This window comes from Anser brachyrhynchus (assembly GCF_964034855.1).
Source record: "Anser brachyrhynchus genome assembly, chromosome: 19".
NCBI classification, from domain to species: Eukaryota; Metazoa; Chordata; class Aves; order Anseriformes; family Anatidae; genus Anser; species Anser brachyrhynchus.
This window is the reverse complement of record NC_137712.1, coordinates 3,420,237-3,438,396: the sequence shown is the minus strand read 5'-3', so window position 1 is coordinate 3,438,396 and position 18,160 is coordinate 3,420,237. Positions and strand designations below refer to the sequence as shown.

Genomic DNA, 18,160 nt, shown 5'->3' with positions numbered 1-18,160 from the left:
ACAATTTTACTAACTTTACTGAATTTGGCTTAAAGTGTGCAACATTTTGAAGCTAATCCACAAGTTACATATTTGTATAGTCCACGTATTTATGAAACCATTTATGTCTTCACGTGCTGGTGTAGATCCAGTTGCTGTGACTGAGTTTTTACAAAGGAATTTATTCTAAACTTAGTTCAATTATCTCTTGATACAAGTTGATACCACCTGGAAAATAGCTTGTTAACTGATTTGCTGAAAACAAACTAGGGGGGTGAGTGGGAGAGGGGAAGTAAAGAAGAGTCCTTAGTTCTGAAAACGTAACGCATTGTAAAGCAAGGAAAATCACCCACCCTGTCTATCCTTATTGGTAAGGAGCTATTTCAAAACATAAGAAAATGATGAGAACCATGGTTGTGAATGCTTCCTTTTAGAGTGAGTGTAGATGGCCTGTAGAAATATCTTGACATTAGATAAGGAGTTATCGTATGGAGTGAGATAAGGAATACTGATCCACACAGCAAGATGCATGTCAGTATACCCAGCATTGTGTGTTCTGTAATAGGTAAGGAAGAGGAGAAGTCAGACAGACGCTTGCCTTTTAATACTCTTAGTCAATGATGTGTTTTTTTACTTTTATGTTCTCCTGGCAGAGTAAACCTCCACCGCCACCTCCAACAGGATTTCCTAAAGTTCCCCAGACTGCTCCGTCTGGGCCTGGAGGCCCACCTAGTGCCCCTGTCAACATCTTCTCTAGAAGAGCAGGTAACAGACATGGAAGACTTCAAATTTTCTATTGCATAGAATATGAAGACAAAACTCGTGGCTTTTCTGGGGGCATTTGGGAACAGTTGGCATCTCAGTGATGTCATGGAACTGTGGCTATTTCTGGCTTTGTGCCTAACTTCTGCATTGTGATTGCTGTCACAATGACATTTTGACTTGGATATTATTGTTTGTATCCCTGCAGCATTATTTTCTGATTCTGAAAGGCAGTTTAACCAGCAGACTGTTGAAAATAGACATGGAGATGAATAACACAAGACTTATCTCTGTTATTTCTGGATTTCTCTGTTTTAGCAGGAAGCAGAGCCCGTTATGTCGATGTTCTGAATCCAGGTGGAACCAAGTCAAGTGGTGCTGTTCCTGCACCAGCAGACCTATTTGCCCCGCTGGCACCGATGCCAGTTCCTGCAAATGTCTTTGTTCCAAATTCAGGTGTGTTGTGCGTGGTTAAACTTGTAAGGAGGTTCTGTGGTTACCTTAAAGTCACTTTTGCCAGTGTGTGTATTATGTAGCCTTTAATGAATGTTTCACAGCATTCGGTCTCACTAACTCCAATCCCTTTTAAAGAGGAATCTGTCTGGGAACCGCAGTAAAATAAATTAATAAAGCCCAGCTTTTCACTCTGCAAACAAAAGAGATTGGGTTTTTGCTTGTTTTGATTGCGTTTATTTTGTCTTTTTTTTTTATTTTGGGGGGTTGATTTTTTTTAAAAAAATCGATACAGAGCACCTAGGCCATCATAATAGCAGAATTTGAATTATATAGTATTCCTGTGTTGCTAAATACCTAGTGCTCATTTCTGACACCTGTTTTTAGTTCCAGTATCCCTATCTGAGGAAAGAATGGGGGAGGTCTTACTTGCTTACAATGTTTTTTTTGGCTTTCACTACATGCTGCCTTGCACCAAGTTGATCTGTATAAACTGTTTATCTGTGTGTAAACTGTATGCATCTCCTGCTTGCAAACTTGTAACAATACTGAGACATCTGTAGATACTAATACTGCACTCTTTAAATTGCCTATTTTTTTTTCCCCCTGGGAGAAGACTGGTATTGTACAAATTCAGTTCTGCTTATGACCCTGCTTCTTATTTTGTGAAGTCAAACCCCCTGATCTGGTGTCTGACTAAATCCCATTTCCTTTGTAGTTCCAGGGGAACCCCAGCCGATGGAAGGGAGTGGTGCAGCAGAGCACGCACCAGTTGCAAACCAAACCAACACAGAACCTGCTGCAGCTGCTGATCCAGAGGTGTGTTAAAAAGAATGTCTTGTATATATTGTTCAAACTTCTCATAAAAATAACTTAAGATTCTCAACAGTAGCTTCATAGTTGCAGAATGTACAAAGCATTACTGTTGTTGTACACAAACATAATCCCTATGTTTTAGTTTATGAACTTGAGAATGGAAAGACAAGTGAAAATGGAAGTAGGAAGCCCATGAAGAGTTGTATTTCCCAACTTGGCAGGACTGCACATCTTGCATTTGCAGTATGTGTTAGGAAATGGACCAAGAACATTGGAAGTAGCCATATGCGGCATGTTTTCATCTGACTTCATGTATTGCAATGTTGTTTTGCTACAATGGGATTAATATAGCAGAAAGGTGAAATAACATTGTAATGAGTTGCAGTAATTAAGATTAAAAAAAGAGTGCATTGTTTTTCTTTAGTATTTAAACCCTACAATCCTTCCACCTGGATCCGGGCTACCTGTTTCCAACCCTGATGGCTTCCAATCAGGAGAGGTAAGACTTCTAAGACTTGGTTCAAAGTGGTTAGCTAATGACTCGTGCAGCATATTTTTAACCATTATTTTGTAGTGCTCTTAACATGGGCCATCTAAATGGCAAGTAATTGATTCAAGATGCAATTGGACAGGATGCTAGGTAATCTCATCTGGTCTCGCTTTTCCCACCAAAGGTGGGACTAGATGATTTTTTAAGGTCTCTTCCAACCTGCGTTGTTCTATAATTCTGTGATGGATGCAGTTGCTCGTGACCAGGCAAGATGGTGTCATATGACTGCCTCCAAAATTGCACAGAAGAGACCTCTAAGTCCATATGAGAAGTTCAGCCTCAGAGTCCTACCTTCTGTGGTGTGATCTGCTTGTTCGATATATGTAAACTTATAAAAGCCTTTTCAGAGTAAAATGTCAATAGTACTTTAAGGATCTCTTCTTGCCTCTGTGCATGCATATAATTTCACTAATATTAAATGTGAGACACAAAGAGGAGAATAGATTGCTGTGTGCCAGGCAGAGTAACATTACCTTTATTCCTACTAAATGTTTTCTGTATCTACATAATTTTGTGCTTTAAGAAGTCCTTTTGATTTAAACTAACTTCTGGCTTTATGTTTTTTTTTAACTTGAAGTTGGTTTAACCTTTGGCAGAGTGAGACTTTTGTAATTAAATAAAACAACTGAAAGCTTGGGGCAGTGACATGCATGACGACTTTTTTATTTGTGTTTTTTTGTATTTGTGTGTTCTTGCTGTTTTGTAGCTTTCGCGCTCTAGTTCAATGAGTTCATTATCACGTGAAGTAAGCCAGCATTTTAATCAGGTACATGTGGCTGGCCATTCTCATTTATGTTAACGTGTTTCCTTTTCCACCCTTTATTTTGCATTTGCTCAAATACTAATGCTACTTTTAGTCATTTTCCCCTCTTCTCATTTCACAGAAATAACATTCAAAGTGACTAATGATGCAGTGTTCCTTTTAACACTCAAACAGGGTCTTCAGACTTTTGTGTTTATGATAATGCATGTAATCCAGGCATGCTTTTTGTTTATGTTCATGTTCCTAAGAGATTTACCTAGTAATTTTGATTAGCTCTTTCCTGGGTTACCAAACTTGTCAATTGATGTAAAAAAACAACAACAAACAAAAAACCTCCAAACAAAGACAAATCAACCTAACACTTCCCCAAATGACCCATGCAAACTAAACCTTGTCATTCTGCTGCTGCCAATCTCAAGTTGGTAATAATACCATTGCCTGTTTCATCTGCGAAAGCCCCTGTAGGAATTAAAGGAATGCTTCATCTCTGCTGTTCTGGGAGTACTCTGGGGTCACTGTAAAGGAGTGACACAAACTCTTTCTGATACTTTTTAGTAAAGCAAAACTTGACATAGAATGTTTATTTTGGGGCAAGTCCTGAGGTCTACTAACAAAAACAGAAGGTACTAATGCAGTGAAGTCGCACCAACGTCTTGTTTTGGTTTTGCATGCCTTGGATTTTCAGAGCTATTTACAGTTTATGCATGTGACATTGTTTTGCCAATTCCTACATTAAGCAAATAATATTAAAGAAATGGATGCAAACTGTACCAGCACTCTTTGCAGTTGTTATAATATGCTGCTCTGTCCATATTGTTGGCATTATTACTGTGAATATTTTCTCTGTATGACTAAGCAAACCAAGTCTGAGAGGCAGTGAAGCTCTGCAGTTCCGTAACTTTAGTGTAATCTACTTTCTAGCCTGCTGCTGTACCACCTTCGGGCGGACCTTCAGCAGGAACAGTACAGTTCTACAATCCTTCTCAATTTGCACAAGTGAGTAAAGGCCTCGTTGTTACTTTGAACTGAACTATTGAACAAAATGATAGAGATTTGTTAGTTCTGAGAGTTCAAACAAGTAATTAAATGTTGCTTGAGTAAATCAGTCATGCTGAACCGTCTTGTTTTAAGTGAGCTGAGTCCACGTCTACCTTTTAATAAGTAACTCGGTGTGGCCTTAAATATCAGTACAAATTTTGCCTTTTTTTTCCTCCCAGATATTTTTACCATGTAGTTGTGTTTCTTCCCCCACTCCCATTCCCAGGTGATCCTTATGGTGAGATAATCCAGTCTGTCACGGAGTTTCCTTCTGCGCTTTCTCTGCCTTTGTAGCACTTAAGAATTTTGCAAGATAAAATAATGGAATGAGCAGCTGCCCATTCTGGAATGTCTGAAATGGCACTGTATTTTTTCGTCTGTTTTCTGTATGAAGGATTAAAGGGTTAAAAAGTACTGTAACAAAAGAGAGAGTCTCTCTGTAGCCTAGGCACCTTTATGGAAAGGTGTGTGTACGTAGAACCAGGCTCTCAGTACTGCAGGATGAGTTTCTCCTGCCTTGTTGAAACCATACAGATGAGAACTATATAAAAGCATATTATTGTGAGAATTTGGTGCTTCAGCAGACCTCTGATACGTGATATAGCTTTGATATTCAAACCTGTCTGATGGGAATGTCAACCCTGTTCATTTTTTATACGGTTTGATTTTGGTTTACTAGCTTAATCTGGACTATCGCATGCAGGGTGTTAAACGTGCACATGGACCAATCTAGCTCCTTTAAGCTAACAATGTTGGGATCAAAACTTTACTGACAACTTCTTGTATTTTGTCTCCAGTATGACACTTGTACAGAACATTTTTTTGTTTATTCTTGTTACTCTTTTTCAGTCTCCTGCAGTCACTGGAAGTTCAAGGCCAGGAAGAATTGGACAGAGGAAGTATCCAACGCTGAAGTAGAATACAGTGGCTCTGCTTGGAATTCTCATTCATCTTCTGAATATATGAAGAACTATTCAATCTTATGGCACATGGTATCAGAACTAGCTGCAGTTGACAGGACAGTAATTTAATGATGGGTGATTTTTTTCATGGGTCTCCCTACTTGCACCTCATCTACATAAATCATTACCAAACATGAAATATATGTAACTCTTCCTTCTAAAGAACTGGCTAGAAATAGCTTTGCTGTGATAAAGAATAGACACAAGGGAGGAAATAGTTGCTGTCTGTTACAAAAATTATTCATAAATTGCATAGGCAATTTATTCCTAAAAAAAAATTTTAAACCTACTAGTGTGACTTTAAGGCATAGTTTCAGGGATTCCTTAATTTCTGAAGGATGCTCCCCTCCCATTGTGGGGGAAAAACATGTCCACATTGTAACATAACACTCTGTGGCCTTAAGAGGACCATGCGCAATTGTAATGCTTATAAAACAGGACTTGGTTTGTCAATGTGTGAAATTCAAGATGTTCATCTGGGAAATGCCTCGTGCTAGTTTGTTTTTTGAAGGGGGGAGGGGGCCACAGCTCATCCAAATAAATTGACCCATATCGAATGAAAACTGTGACTGTAATCTAATACTAATTTGATTTGGATCTTATCTAGTATGTATGTAGTTTGTGGTTTAGACTACTTGTAAAGCAAATTGTATAGTCTGAAAGCTCTCTGTATAATAGCTGACGCTGTACTATTTGATGAGTGAGTGTTCTTTTAAGTGCAATACGGTTACTTGCTTTCTCTCAAACTGCTGGCACTGTGTAATTAAGGTGGTAACAGCTTGAAAGTTGTCTTTTCCTCTTGAGTGCCAGAATCAGCATAATACTGTTCTTGAATTTCCATTACTAAAATAACCAAGGTCTTAAATAGCTAACAGCTGAGTTTCAAACATACTAAACGTAGATGGGTTAGACCTCTACCGCTGGACGTTAAAATCTATAGGATTAATATAGGAAATCTTGAAAACCATGATATGCAATGTTCATATTGACTGAAGAATCTGAATCATCTGCAAAGAGGGAAATAAACTTTAAATATTTATTAAATTGTTAGGCCATATTTTATTTAGAATTTGCCACCACACTATTTGATTTTACTTGAATTTCTGCTCATGAGTAGAAATAATGTGAATGTGAAATTGCTGGTGTTGGTCCCTGATAGTTTTTCTTTTCCTGAAGAATGCCACCTTTCTGAGATCTTGATAGCCTTACATTTATTCTAAAGGGGGTTATGCGTAGTTGAAGCGTAATGCTGTTTGGGGGAATCGGAAACCTTGGCATAGTGGTCCGTACTCAATTCCAGGCATGGTGAGCAGCACCGTGGGTTACTCTTCTGTGACTGAAACCCAGTCAGACACTTGGCTTCCTCTAGTTCAGCCAGGCCGCTGATTATTTTCTCCTTTCAGTAGAGACTGCCAAACATCTTAATTCAAGAAGGCTTCCTCTGAGCTGGGAGCGGCTATCTTTCCTAAGTGTAAGATTTGACACTGTAAATTCTTAAATAAAATATTTTGCGCTCTGGAGCACTTTCACATTTTACTACTTCTTGTGGTTATTGCTGTGGCAAGTCGAGTGAAGGTCCATCCATCTCCTGAGTGTTCGGAAAAGGCTTAAAGCCCTGCTTAAAGCGACTTGGAGAACGCTGGGTGTTGAGCACTGGAAGCAGTTTGCGCTTTATAAACGTTGAAATGTTAAAAATAGAAGCCGTAGACTAATAGAAGGAGCTTTTAGTTTTTATTTTTAAGTGGAAAATGCTTTGCTTTAAAGGTAACTTGAATGCCTGCTTAACCGAAAGCACCCGGGGTGTCTCTGACTACGGCCACCTCAGGGCCGGGGCCTGTCGGGGCGCTCCTCCGGCCGCCAAGGGGCGCTCACGGAGCCGCCGCCGTTGCTCCGGCCGGGCCGCGGGGCCTTGCCGGGGCGGAGCTGGCGGGGCCCGGGCCGGCGGCAGGCGGGGAGAGGCCGGCGGCGGGGGGCGGCCGGCCCCGTGAGGCGGCGGCGGCGGCGGCCCCTCGGCGGTGAGCGCGGGGCGGTGGCGGCGCCGAGCCGGGCCCCCTCTGCCCGGTGCCGGGGCTCGGGGCTCTGCTACCGGGGGCGGCGGGCGGTGGGAGGGCAGCGGAGAGGAGCCGGCGGAGCCCCCCGCGGTCCCTGCAGGGGGCTGGGAGCCTGACGTTACGCGTGAGATCGCGTGCTGGTGTGCTTCAGTGGGTTCGCGTGTTGTTACGGAGCTGTGCGGGCGTGAAGTTCGGTGCGCGTAACGGCGGGATGCAGCCCTTCCCACCGAGGAGCCTGCCTCCCACCCGCCTCCTGCATCCCTAAAGCTTCCAGGCAGACGCCTTCTGGGTTTCAGCAGCAGGGCTTGGGGCAAAACCAGAGGAGGTGGCAGCGGTCTCCCTGCCGTGGGGTCGTGGTGGAGGCCGAGATCGCTGGAAATTTCCTGGCCTCTGGCAGCGAGTGCTGCGGGCAGCCTGGAGGCGGCTTGTCCCCTGACTCACCGCACCGCAGGGCTGTCCTACGGCGATAAAACAGCATCCCGGGATTCGGGGGCAGTTCTAAGTCGCTTTCAGGCTAACGCTTTGCATAACCTTAAAGAAATACATTTGTGCCCGTGATGCCTACATCACCTGGGAGGTTAGTTCGTTGTTCTGCTCTTGTAAAAATGAAAATAACGTTGGTTTTCTAACGAGGTTGTCGTAAGGTTTGAAACGTTCTAGAATGAAGTCCTGTCAGGAGCTTGCTCTCTGATTATGGACCACCGTTCGCAGCTCAGTAAATTTTTATTTTTACGTGTTTCTCTTGGGAAAATTCAGGTATTCCACCTCTTGAAATTTTGCAGACAATGCATCTGCCTGCACGTACGCCTTCCCTTCGCTCTCAACTAAAGACCGAACTGTCTTCAAACCCCATGCCTTTCTGGCTTGGTTAAAGCTCTGTGAACCTGCAGATTAAGCAAGGGAAAGACAGGTATGCTGTGAGGAACACTACGTATGGAGCAGTGTCCGTAGCTGGCACGCAGGAGGAGGATGAGTACTCTAAATGGATTTTCCCAGCACTCAGGGGCATGTGTTACTCAGAGCACCGGAGGTGGAGCAGTGCAGGACCTGCAGGCTAAAAAAGCTGGCAAAGCAGCGAAGAAGGAGGCCAGTGGCAACGGCGTGCTTACCTTTGAAGATCCTCTACGTGCAGACACCTCTTTAAACGAAACCTTAAAGCTTCTACCGGATGAACTCAAAGCTAATATGAAAATCAAATCAGTCACCCCAAGGCCTCCTAGGAAACCCCGACTGGAGCGTGCTGCGTCTCTGGATGAGAAAAACTGGAGGAGGTGGAGGCGGTTTAGAACTAGTCAGGAAAGTCTGACAGATCCCAATGAGACGAGTTCCTCAAATGGTTCTCTGCAAGAAGCGTCCCTCAGCCCTCCCGTCAGGGGTAGAGCAACCCCCTGCAGTCAGTGTTGCGAGCCGAATTCCTTGCACAGTTCACCAGATGCCTCAGAAGCAAGTCCCATGGGGAAAAGCAGAGGAAGCACTTCTGACCTGGGGAAACGAGCCTCCGAGATCTCCAGTGCCTTTGGTGGGCTTCTGCGTGGGAAAGCGTTTGCAGGCAGCAAACCCCGGCTGTCCCAGATAATGCCAGCTCGACCTCTGCCACCCATGGAGCTCAATGTGGCCTCTCACACGCTGAGGACAGCTAATAGGATTGACTCAGATTTTATGGATTATCGCCATTATTCTCAGCACAAGTTTGGGAGGGTGAGCAGCAGCTTGAGCGATACCAGGCTACACGGCAATGGGATGGTCTACGATAATTGCTCCACAGACTCCATGAAATCCACGTTCAGCCTGCTCACCCCCATTCGTTCCAAGGATGTCCGGAGCAGGTATGTCGCCCAGCTTCTCGTGGCAAAGTCTGCTGTTTGTGGGCAGGTGCCAGCTGCCACGCAGAATCCTGCTGCTCAGGGGCAGAGAACTGATCGGTAAATCACTGGAGTTGTTCGGTGGTGTTTAACTTGCTGTGGCAAGTGGCAGCAGTTTGAAGATGAAAAGATTAGTACAGATACTGTATTTTTTCTCCTTGGGGCTGTGTATTGTTTTTCATAAGCAAAAGTAAGATTTGCTGTCAACTTTCTTGTAGTATTTAAGCAGGCTGATTTGAAAGCTAGGGAACAGTAGCTGTGCACGCCAACACTCGGGAATATATATATATATATATATAAACCTACAAAAAATACCTTGGGTTTGAACTGAAAATTAATTAACTTTTAATTAAGGCAGGAGAAAAATCCCCCCCCCCAAATATTTTAGTTTGAAACTATCACACGATAGTTGCCCACACGTGCCTGCCACAGTCCTGTAAGGTGACTGTCCTCTGCAGGTGTTGAGAGTTGTTTGGCTTCTGGCAAGAACAAATCATCTGCTGTAAACTGCTTCAGTGTATCGCAGGAGCTCCTCTGCCCCAGGTTTTCCAGGAATCGCTTGAGGAAAAATGTGATTCCACTCAGATTGTTACGTGTTTGTCTGGGGTTTTCTTGCACTTCCTTCTGAAAAGCTGTCGGAGTCAGGTGAGGAGCTGCGTAGGCCAGCGCGTTGCGCAGCATTCCCTAACACCGTGCTGTCATCGTTACTTGTGGAGCTTAAGGATGATTAAAAATGCTTATTTAACCTGCTCTCCTTTTGCCAATGGCCCTTGCTTTTGTGAGCAGCGTGGCGCCTGGAGAGGCAGGCAGTGTGGGGCAGGGCTGTCTGTGTGGAACATGGCCTCAAACACAATAAATCACAGAATTTGGCAAGGAAGAATGTGAGTTTGAATCCTTGATTAGGAGCAACTTGGTGCCAGAACATTGGGCATGGTGGTGCTAGTTCCGTGTTTAGATAAACTGAGCTGCTTCAAGACACTCAGACCAGTCTCTCACTGTGTCTGCAATAGGTATGAAGGGGACTGAAGACTTGGGAAGGATAAGTCTTTGATCACAAAACCCATGCAGCGTCAGTCTCACCATCGTGCTCGTGTCCCGGCTGGTTTATGACAATAGTTTTGTTCTCTTGTGCATGATCCACGAGCTCTCTGTAAGGGTTGTCTCTGGTTGATGAGTACTGACGTGTGCAGAGCGTAAGGTTTGGCACGTGGCTGAAGTGCCCTCTGCACTGGTGACCTGGAGGCATGTTGCATCTGCTTTTGGTCTTACGCCATGCCAAGGGAATAACCAGGGCTTGGGCTGTCTTGCGTTTCCCTGCAAAGTCAATTGCACTTAACTACAAGTTTCTGAAAACTGCAAATGTTCTAATGAACTTTAAGCAAGTATATAAAGACTAAACTCTGTTTTCTTGAGCTAAATGTATGTGCTTGAGATTCAAGCGTTACAAATCATTATTCCAGCTGTCATGCCATTTTCTGAGATGCTTTTTAATGGGTCTTCTGTTTACAGGAGCTATTTGGAAGGCAGCCTTCTGGCAAACGGTGCCTTACTGGGAGCAGAAGAGCTTAGCAGATATTTCCCTGATCGGAATATTGGAATTTTTGTGGCTACCTGGAACATGCAAGGTCAGAAGGTATGTGCACGTAAGTCCTCTCGAGTTCTTCTGGCAGTGGTAGAGTTGCCCCGTATTTATTACAAGGACTGGTGTGATTTTTTTTTCTGTTCATGATTGTGTTCCTGATCAACCTGAGTTCAGTGTCTTTACCAGACTTCAGGGCTCTCTCATGCATGTTCAGCTTAGTGAGCTGTTGTAATAGGGTTCCTCAGATATTGGGTATGAAAACAGCGAGCTTACTAGTGCTCCTCTGGCATTTTTTGGCAGCTCCGTTATGTTCTGTTGCAATTAGGGTCGTGTGAAAATGGCTGATTATTAAGTACTTATAGAGAACATCTCTGAATAAGAGCATGGCCTCCTGCTTACATCTTTATGTAGCACAGGGAATCAGGATTGATTCAGCCACCTGATTGAGATGCTGTGCTTGGAAGAACACAAGCAATCCTTTGCGGTGTTCAGTAAATAGCCTGTGAACTTGGTAAAAAAAAATGCATTACAGGAAATTAAAAATGTCACAGTTTCAGACCACGTGGCTGAACTGTGGAGTGTTGGTTTCTGCTGGACTGACAGCAGTTGAAGTCTGCCTTTGCGAAAGAATATTCTCAGTATTAGCACTTAACCTGTTTTTGAAGCCCGAGTTGTTTGCGTATACTGTGGAATTTGTAGCTTTGCCTGGGCTTTCCTTCTACTTTTGTAGTAAGTCTTTGCATAATTTATTTTTTTTAATAACAGGAACTTCCACTGAATCTGGATGACTTCTTGTTACCGACAGATCCTGACTATGCCCAGGACATGTATGTCATCGGAGTTCAGGAAGGCTGTCCAGACAGGTAGCAAAAACAATGTAATGAACCGTCCCTTTTTCTTGTTAACAAGTAACTTTGTTTTTCACTATTCTGGAAATATCTCGATCATATTCTCCATAAACCTCCCATTTAATCTGTGAACTTTATTGCATGAGTACCAGGGAAAATGGGTTTTAGAAGAAAATGGCACGAAAATCTGTAAATATAGAACTTGGCCCTGTTTCCAGGGCAGCAAATAGAAAAACTCCTGTTCAGTGGGCTTCTTACCGTAGATCTGAGCCAGCTGTAACCTAGCTCACTGGCTGACTGTAAGCGTTAGCAACCCTGTGCTAATTACTAGTACATTGCTCCAAATTTTCTAGACCGTCTGAGATTGACAAGCCCTACAAAAGCAGGTTGAAGCCTCGTGTCAGACCCTGCTTTTTTAGGATGTCTTTCCAGTGGGACTTGGTTTTCCTCAGATTCGGAAGCGCCAGCTCACCAGCATGCAGACCCTGCCACATGGCATACGTGGTTACAAATTAGGCTGACCAGCAGCATTGCTTTGGCAGGGGAGGTTTTGCTTATGCTTGCTTGCCTTTCTTCGTGAGAGGGATTACACTGTTCTCAAAATGCTGATTTTCTTTCCTGGTTATTGTCTCTTGTACTGTCCTTGTGATCCAGCTGTTCTTCTTTCCTGCAGAAGAGAGTGGGAGATCCGCCTCCAAGAGACACTAGGCCCCCACTATGTCATGCTCTACTCCGCTGCGCATGGAGTGCTCTACATGTCGGTCTTCATTCGAAGGGACCTGATCTGGTTCTGCTCAGGTGTGTGGCCCAGTATGAGCTGGAGAATAGGGAGGTGAAAGGACCGCTGCCATCAGGTGTCTTGGCCTTTTCTCCAGGGCTGTCCCTCTCCTGACTTGCCTGCTCACTGTCTTTGGAGGCTTCTCTCTAACAGCAGCTTCTCTTTCTCCTTCCAGAAGTGGAATATGCCACGGTGACAACTCGAATCGTATCTCAGATCAAAACCAAGGGAGCTCTGGGAATCTGCTTCACGTTTTTTGGGACCTCCTTTCTCTTCATTACCTCGCACTTCACATGTGAGATACTTACGGTCTTGGTAGAAGTGTCCTGACTGAGGGCGGAGGGGGGTTGATATACAGAAGTAAAAAAGCTGCAGGGGGATACAGGAACCAGATAGATGAAGTTAAAGCTTGGGACGGCTGAACTGAAAACAGTCAGGGACAGGGGATTTTTCGGTAGCAAACTTGAAAAGGAACTGTTTAGAAAAACTAAAATGAATTCTGTGAGTTTGTATTCATTTTTCCACACTTCCTGCTGTTATTTTTTAAGTCTGTATGCTCCCTGGGTCAGTGTTCCATTTTATGTGTGGAACATTTCTGATCTCCATTGGAAGCTGCTGCTCTTGTAATCAGATGTGGTAATTAAATGAAAACGATGCATCGTTGCCAGTAGTGGGCTTTTGGTTTTTCAGCTGGAGACAGTAAGGTGAATGAAAGGAAGCTGGACTACAATAAAACCATTCAAGCACTTACACTTCCCAAGAACGTTCCGGACACAAATCCGTATCGATCCAGTTCTAGTAAGTGTGAAAACGTTCTGGTGTATGAGCCCAAATGAGCAGAGTTAGTGTAGAGTGAAAGTGCACAAAGGCAGAGAGAATGGGACTGCTTATTTGAGACAGTAGATAAAACAAAAGACCACATCTTTCTGTGTCAGGATGGTTATTGTTCCCATGATTTTTATTTTTTTTTTAATTTGAGCTGGGGCATAATCTTTTGGGATATTTGAGAGAAAAAGTTGGAGGGGAGGAGAACATTCAAAAGGCATTTTAATGCGATGTATTTTTTCTCAGAAAAGCAGTAACGTAATGTTGCTGTTATCTTTATAAATCTGTGATTCACTTTTCTAGCGTTTTCTGGAACTAGTAGAAAATGACTTTATTTCAAGACTTAGAGAAAGAACATTATTTCAGTTTGCATATATACAGGTCGATATATCGTTGGCCATATTCCATTATTGTTTCTTAATACTGTGTTGTTAATTTGATGGTCGCAGGCAGAGAACATGCTCAAGTATTGTATCTCTCGTTAATAAAAAAGAAATAATTTATGTCTGTTCCTTGAACATACCCAGCAGTACTCGGTTAACTATGCATCATGCAGTTCCCATTTCTAAAGAATTAAGAGAGTTTAATTTCAATGAGCATGTAGCTTTATCAGATACCATAATTTCCTTAAAAACTCAAAGTGAGATTCAGGGATTTTGGAGGGGATTTTCTTCTGGTTTTGGAACTTTCTTAGAGTGTTCACCTTTATACTGACGCTTCTGCCTTGAATTTGCAGGTGATGTCACAACTCGGTTTGATGAAGTGTTCTGGTTTGGTGACTTCAATTTCCGACTAAATAAGGATCGTGAAACTGTGGATTCCATCTTGAGCCAGAACCCAGAAACAGGCGTGTCCAAACTACTGGCATATGACCAGCTTACTAGTGAAATGAGTAGAGGTGAGCAACAACTATTTTTCTCCCCACTCTCCAGGAACAAAGATTTCTACACACAGAAATAATTACAGCCAACTTCCAATTTCCTAAAGACCTTCGCTGCTTTTTGTTGTTAAGATCTCTAAAAAGAGAATGCAAATGCTGTCAAATCCAGTGGCAGTCTATTAAAGGGAATTCTGCATTTTGCTATGTACCTTGTGTAATTTCCCAGGCTATTTATTGCTTTGTTTCATCCTGATGCCCTTGTAAGCTGGACATCATTCTCTCACAGCACCTAGGGCATCTAGGTTTGAAAAGGCAGCATATGCAAAGCATTGGGAGCTTTCAGGGGAAGGGGAAGTGCATACACCAAGTGTTGTTTGTTTAATAGCAACAGACTAGCTCTTTATCCTCACTGTGTAAGGACTTGAACTTCCTACCTTTCCAGAGCCCAGGCCCAGGTTTCTATAGTCACAAATGTACATGCCTGCAGTTGCCAGCCAGCATTAGTTCAACAGTGTCAAATAAGCGTAGAAATCGTGCCAGGTTGTTGGAAGGAGTTTGTTGTTCATGCTGTTCTCCCCCTCCCATACAGGGTCTATTTTCAAAGGATTCCAAGAGGCTGACATTCGTTTCCGTCCTTCCTACAAGTTTGACATAGGAAAAGACAGCTATGACACCACCTCCAAACAAAGGACTCCTTCCTACACAGTAAGAGAGGATTTCGGAGCAGCATGCTTGGAGGGGCTGCTCAGGCTCTTACCTGCCTCCAGAGGGGATTCTCATATTCAGTAAAAAGCTGCCTTTTTGGATATGCTCCCTGCAACAGGGATGAATTTCTGCATGAAATGTGGCCATGCTGTCATTCCTTTCAAGGGAAACAGGGCATATGGGAGTGGTTTGGAGGAAAGGATTGTTGAATGCATGAGAGTTTGGCACAGGTTGCTAATGTTACTTATTCCTGCCTCACGTCCTGATACAGCGCGTTCTCCCCTGTGCTCAGAACTGGACACGAGTGCTGTTGGGATCAGGCATACATTCTTCATGACTGTATCCCTGTCCAAGACACAAATTTCACTAAGTGGAGCATGATAAAGGAATGCGTTTGTCTCTTTTGAACCGGTGCTTCTCTTCTGCGTAGATGTGCGAAGGGAGTTGCCATCAGTTTCCTCTCTCTCTCTCCCCCAGGATCGAGTAGTGTTCCGCAGCCGGTACAGAGATGACATCCATGCTGTCAAGTACTCATCGTGTCCTGTGATCAAAACTTCGGACCATCGGCCTGTGTTTGCGTTGTTCCGTGTGAAAGTGAGGCCTGGCAGAGACAAGTAAGTGCCTGCTTATGCTGTTCTGTGTAACTGCACGTGACTGCAGTGACCCGAGGATGTGCCGCTTTTCAGAGTTTGTCCCCTCAGGGACTTTCAGGGACTTGGGATTGTTCCTGAAATAGAGTTAATCCCCTGTAGCACGTTTGGGTTTTTTACCCAATACAGACTGTCAGTGGTCAGAGCAGTAACAGTGCTTAAGCCTTGCCCTGACATCAGAAATCCTTGCTGCCAGGTCCCTTAATTCTCCTGAGGGAGATAATTGGAATCCATTGCCATTGACTGTGAGTCTGCGTTTTATCCGAGATGCAGCTCTCTGCTTTCCCTGTTAGCACGGATAACTTTCATCTTCTATTCCTCTTTCCCTTTTTGGGGTCAGTGCTGTTTGCAGTCCCCAGTGGTGGTTGCATTTCAACATAGCTATGTGCCAGTGGAGAATTTTGAGACCCTCCGTTTTTCTTCATGTTCCACTGTTGGCTGCTGTGCTAGTAGAAATCCTTATAAAATTTAGTGAAGTCACTGAAATTTAGTTTGCCACTTTTCTGTGAATAGCATGCTCAAGAATTTCAAAAGCCAAGTATCTAGAAAATGGTGACTTCTCAGAGCACTTCATCAGCAGTGCAATTAGAATTGGAGTTTTTGTTTGTTTGTTTATGGATATTAAATATCCATTAAATATAAGTATTGCAGAGGGTGGGCTGCTAGGATATCCTTCTGGCCTGTGCAGAACAGAACTGTTGTTGTGCAGGAACCATACTAGTGAGGAAACAGGTTAACAGTAAGCTAGTTTAGCTTTTTGACCGAGTATTGTTTTTGTTTTAGAGACATACATAAAAAAACCAATGCCCTACATCTTATATCCCTTGTGAACGCAGGCATTTTCATGCTTAAGTTGAAAGTACATTTGCCTTCTGTGACCAATATGTTCTTTGTTTAAATTTATTGTGAAGAACACTAACTTGTTGCTGTGGAAGAACTCTGTTTCGCTTATTTTCTCCCACAGCAGCAATATCTGAATGCCTCAAAAAAAGTAAGAAAAAATAAAAAAATTCTGGACTTTTTTGTATGAACTAGTTGAGTAGTGTTGGGAAAACAAGAGTATATTTATGCCCTGATCTAATTGCTTGTGTTTATATTCTGGAATACTGTAGTATTCCACTTGCTGCAGGGCAGTTTGACAGAGAACTCTACTTAATCGGAATAAAGAGGCGGATTACAAGGGACCTTCAGAATCGACGAGTGCAAAAGGACCAAAAATCCAGCAGCATATGTAGCATTTCCTGAGCTGAAAACTCTGCGACGCTTGTGTTAGAGGTACCCGGAAAGAAGATTTCAGGCCACGGCAAAATCTGCAGGGAATTGTCTGCCTAAGCACCTCTGGCAGTTGCTGTGGCTTGTGAAGAAAGTCTTAAACCTCATCCTGGATTCATTTGCATGAGCTAATCCATGTAGCTCAAGTGCTTTCGCTGAAGAAAATGGAGTCAGTTATTTAGGACATCCATTCCAACAGATGCAACTGATTTATTTTTAACCATACTGTCTTTGGAAGCAATCAGATGCAGTCTCTTGGTTCTAAGATAACTCCACGCAGGATTTACAGCTCTTGGAAGTGGCATGACTTGGGGCAGGGGACCTAAGAAAAACCCACAGAAAGGTGAACATTTTGTTTTGTCTGTTTGATTTGATCTGGTAAGCCCATACAGGTTGTGGGGTTGTTCTTTTTTTCCCTTATCTGTAGCCAAACGTGCAGTATTCTGTCAAATACTTAACAGGGACCAGTCAGGGGACTTGGGCAGTTTTGTGTAAGGATGGCGCTCCTGTGCTGGGCTTTTTTGGTCCTCTCCAGCAAGATTTGTGTGAGTGTACTACTGTACATTCAAGGTGTGTAAACATTTGCCTTTTAATAATTATTCCATAGGCCTTCTGTTGGGGGGGGGTAAATATCAATCTCTTGCACCCTGTATTTGGCTGGCGAGATTGCTTGAGGCAGTCTCTTTAAATAGCTTCCCCTCCACAGGGGTGATAAAACACTACCTGCCTTCAGCAGCAGGATGCTTGTTGAGGTGAAAACAAGGGTTTAAATACAGCTACTGCGTAACGCTCCACCAAAACAATTTAAGATGTTAAGTGAGTACCAAGGATCTATGCAGAGAAACTGCAGCAAGTCAGATCAGTGCAATTTGTTACCTCTGATGACAGTTACATTTCCTTTGTTTTTATTTTTCCCAATTCAGTGAACTGTGAATAACTTGCTCTTTTTCAAGTAGTGTTGTCTTAAGGCTATAAACATACTATGTGGACCACTATGGCACTGGTAAAATGTAAGTACAACTAATTCTTAAAAAGTCGTTATAGGTACAGATTGGCTGGATCATAATCACCTCAGTACATAACACCATGCAAACAATTTGGAGGAAGTGCTGCTAACTATGCAACCTGTCCAAGACAGAGCTTCTGTTCTGCGGTACAAACATTTATGGCACTGACCTGTCTGTAGCCATCAGAGATTGGGATTTCCTTTCTTTTTTAAAGGAATATAAATAAATTACTATGGTACCTTCAATGAGAGCCAGGTCTTATTGCAGGGCATTGTGACTGTGCTGCATGCTGACCCTTGGGCTGACCTTAGCCATTTTCCTTCAGCTGGAAGAGACAGGGTGCTTTTGCTCAATGTCAGTACTTGCAGAGGGCATTT

The 18,160-nt window shown here is 43.2% G+C and overlaps 2 protein-coding genes across 19 annotated transcripts in view; both read left to right on the top strand.

Annotated features, from left to right (window-relative positions):
• The window catches only part of SEC16A (SEC16 homolog A, endoplasmic reticulum export factor), a 30,328-nt gene extending 23,488 nt beyond the window's left edge, over positions 1 to 6,840 (top strand). For 11 of the 17 annotated variants that reach the window (XM_080561443.1, XM_080561457.1, XM_080561451.1 and 8 more), the window contains 7 exons: positions 633 to 744; positions 1,060 to 1,197; positions 1,913 to 2,013; positions 2,435 to 2,509; positions 3,267 to 3,326; positions 4,245 to 4,319; positions 5,211 to 6,840. In XM_080561443.1, the coding sequence (XP_080417569.1) occupies positions 633 to 744; positions 1,060 to 1,197; positions 1,913 to 2,013; positions 2,435 to 2,509; positions 3,267 to 3,326; positions 4,245 to 4,319; positions 5,211 to 5,279 (630 nt within the window). In that variant the 3' untranslated portion in view covers positions 5,280 to 6,840. The remainder of the gene's footprint in view (positions 1 to 632; positions 745 to 1,059; positions 1,198 to 1,912; positions 2,014 to 2,434; positions 2,510 to 3,266; positions 3,327 to 4,244; positions 4,320 to 5,210) is intronic. The other 6 variants (XM_080561444.1, XM_080561454.1, XM_080561452.1 and 3 more) reach the window with 2 other exon arrangements.
• A 356-nt stretch (positions 6,841 to 7,196) lies between these two features.
• On the top strand, positions 7,197 to 18,028 carry INPP5E (inositol polyphosphate-5-phosphatase E). Of its 2 annotated transcripts, none has more exons than XM_080561472.1 (11): positions 7,197 to 7,338; positions 8,131 to 9,200; positions 10,746 to 10,869; positions 11,584 to 11,681; positions 12,340 to 12,464; positions 12,620 to 12,739; positions 13,135 to 13,242; positions 14,006 to 14,167; positions 14,739 to 14,854; positions 15,332 to 15,468; positions 16,617 to 18,028. In XM_080561472.1, exons 2-11 carry the CDS (start codon positions 8,344 to 8,346, stop codon positions 16,747 to 16,749), a joined length of 1,980 nt encoding a protein of 659 aa, XP_080417598.1. In that variant the 5' UTR covers positions 7,197 to 7,338; positions 8,131 to 8,343; the 3' UTR covers positions 16,750 to 18,028. The 2 variants fall into 2 exon arrangements, with proteins under 2 accessions (XP_080417598.1, XP_080417599.1); XM_080561473.1 differs by having other exon boundaries at positions 7,225 to 7,338; positions 8,157 to 9,200.
• Positions 18,029 to 18,160: the final 132 nt, after the last annotated feature.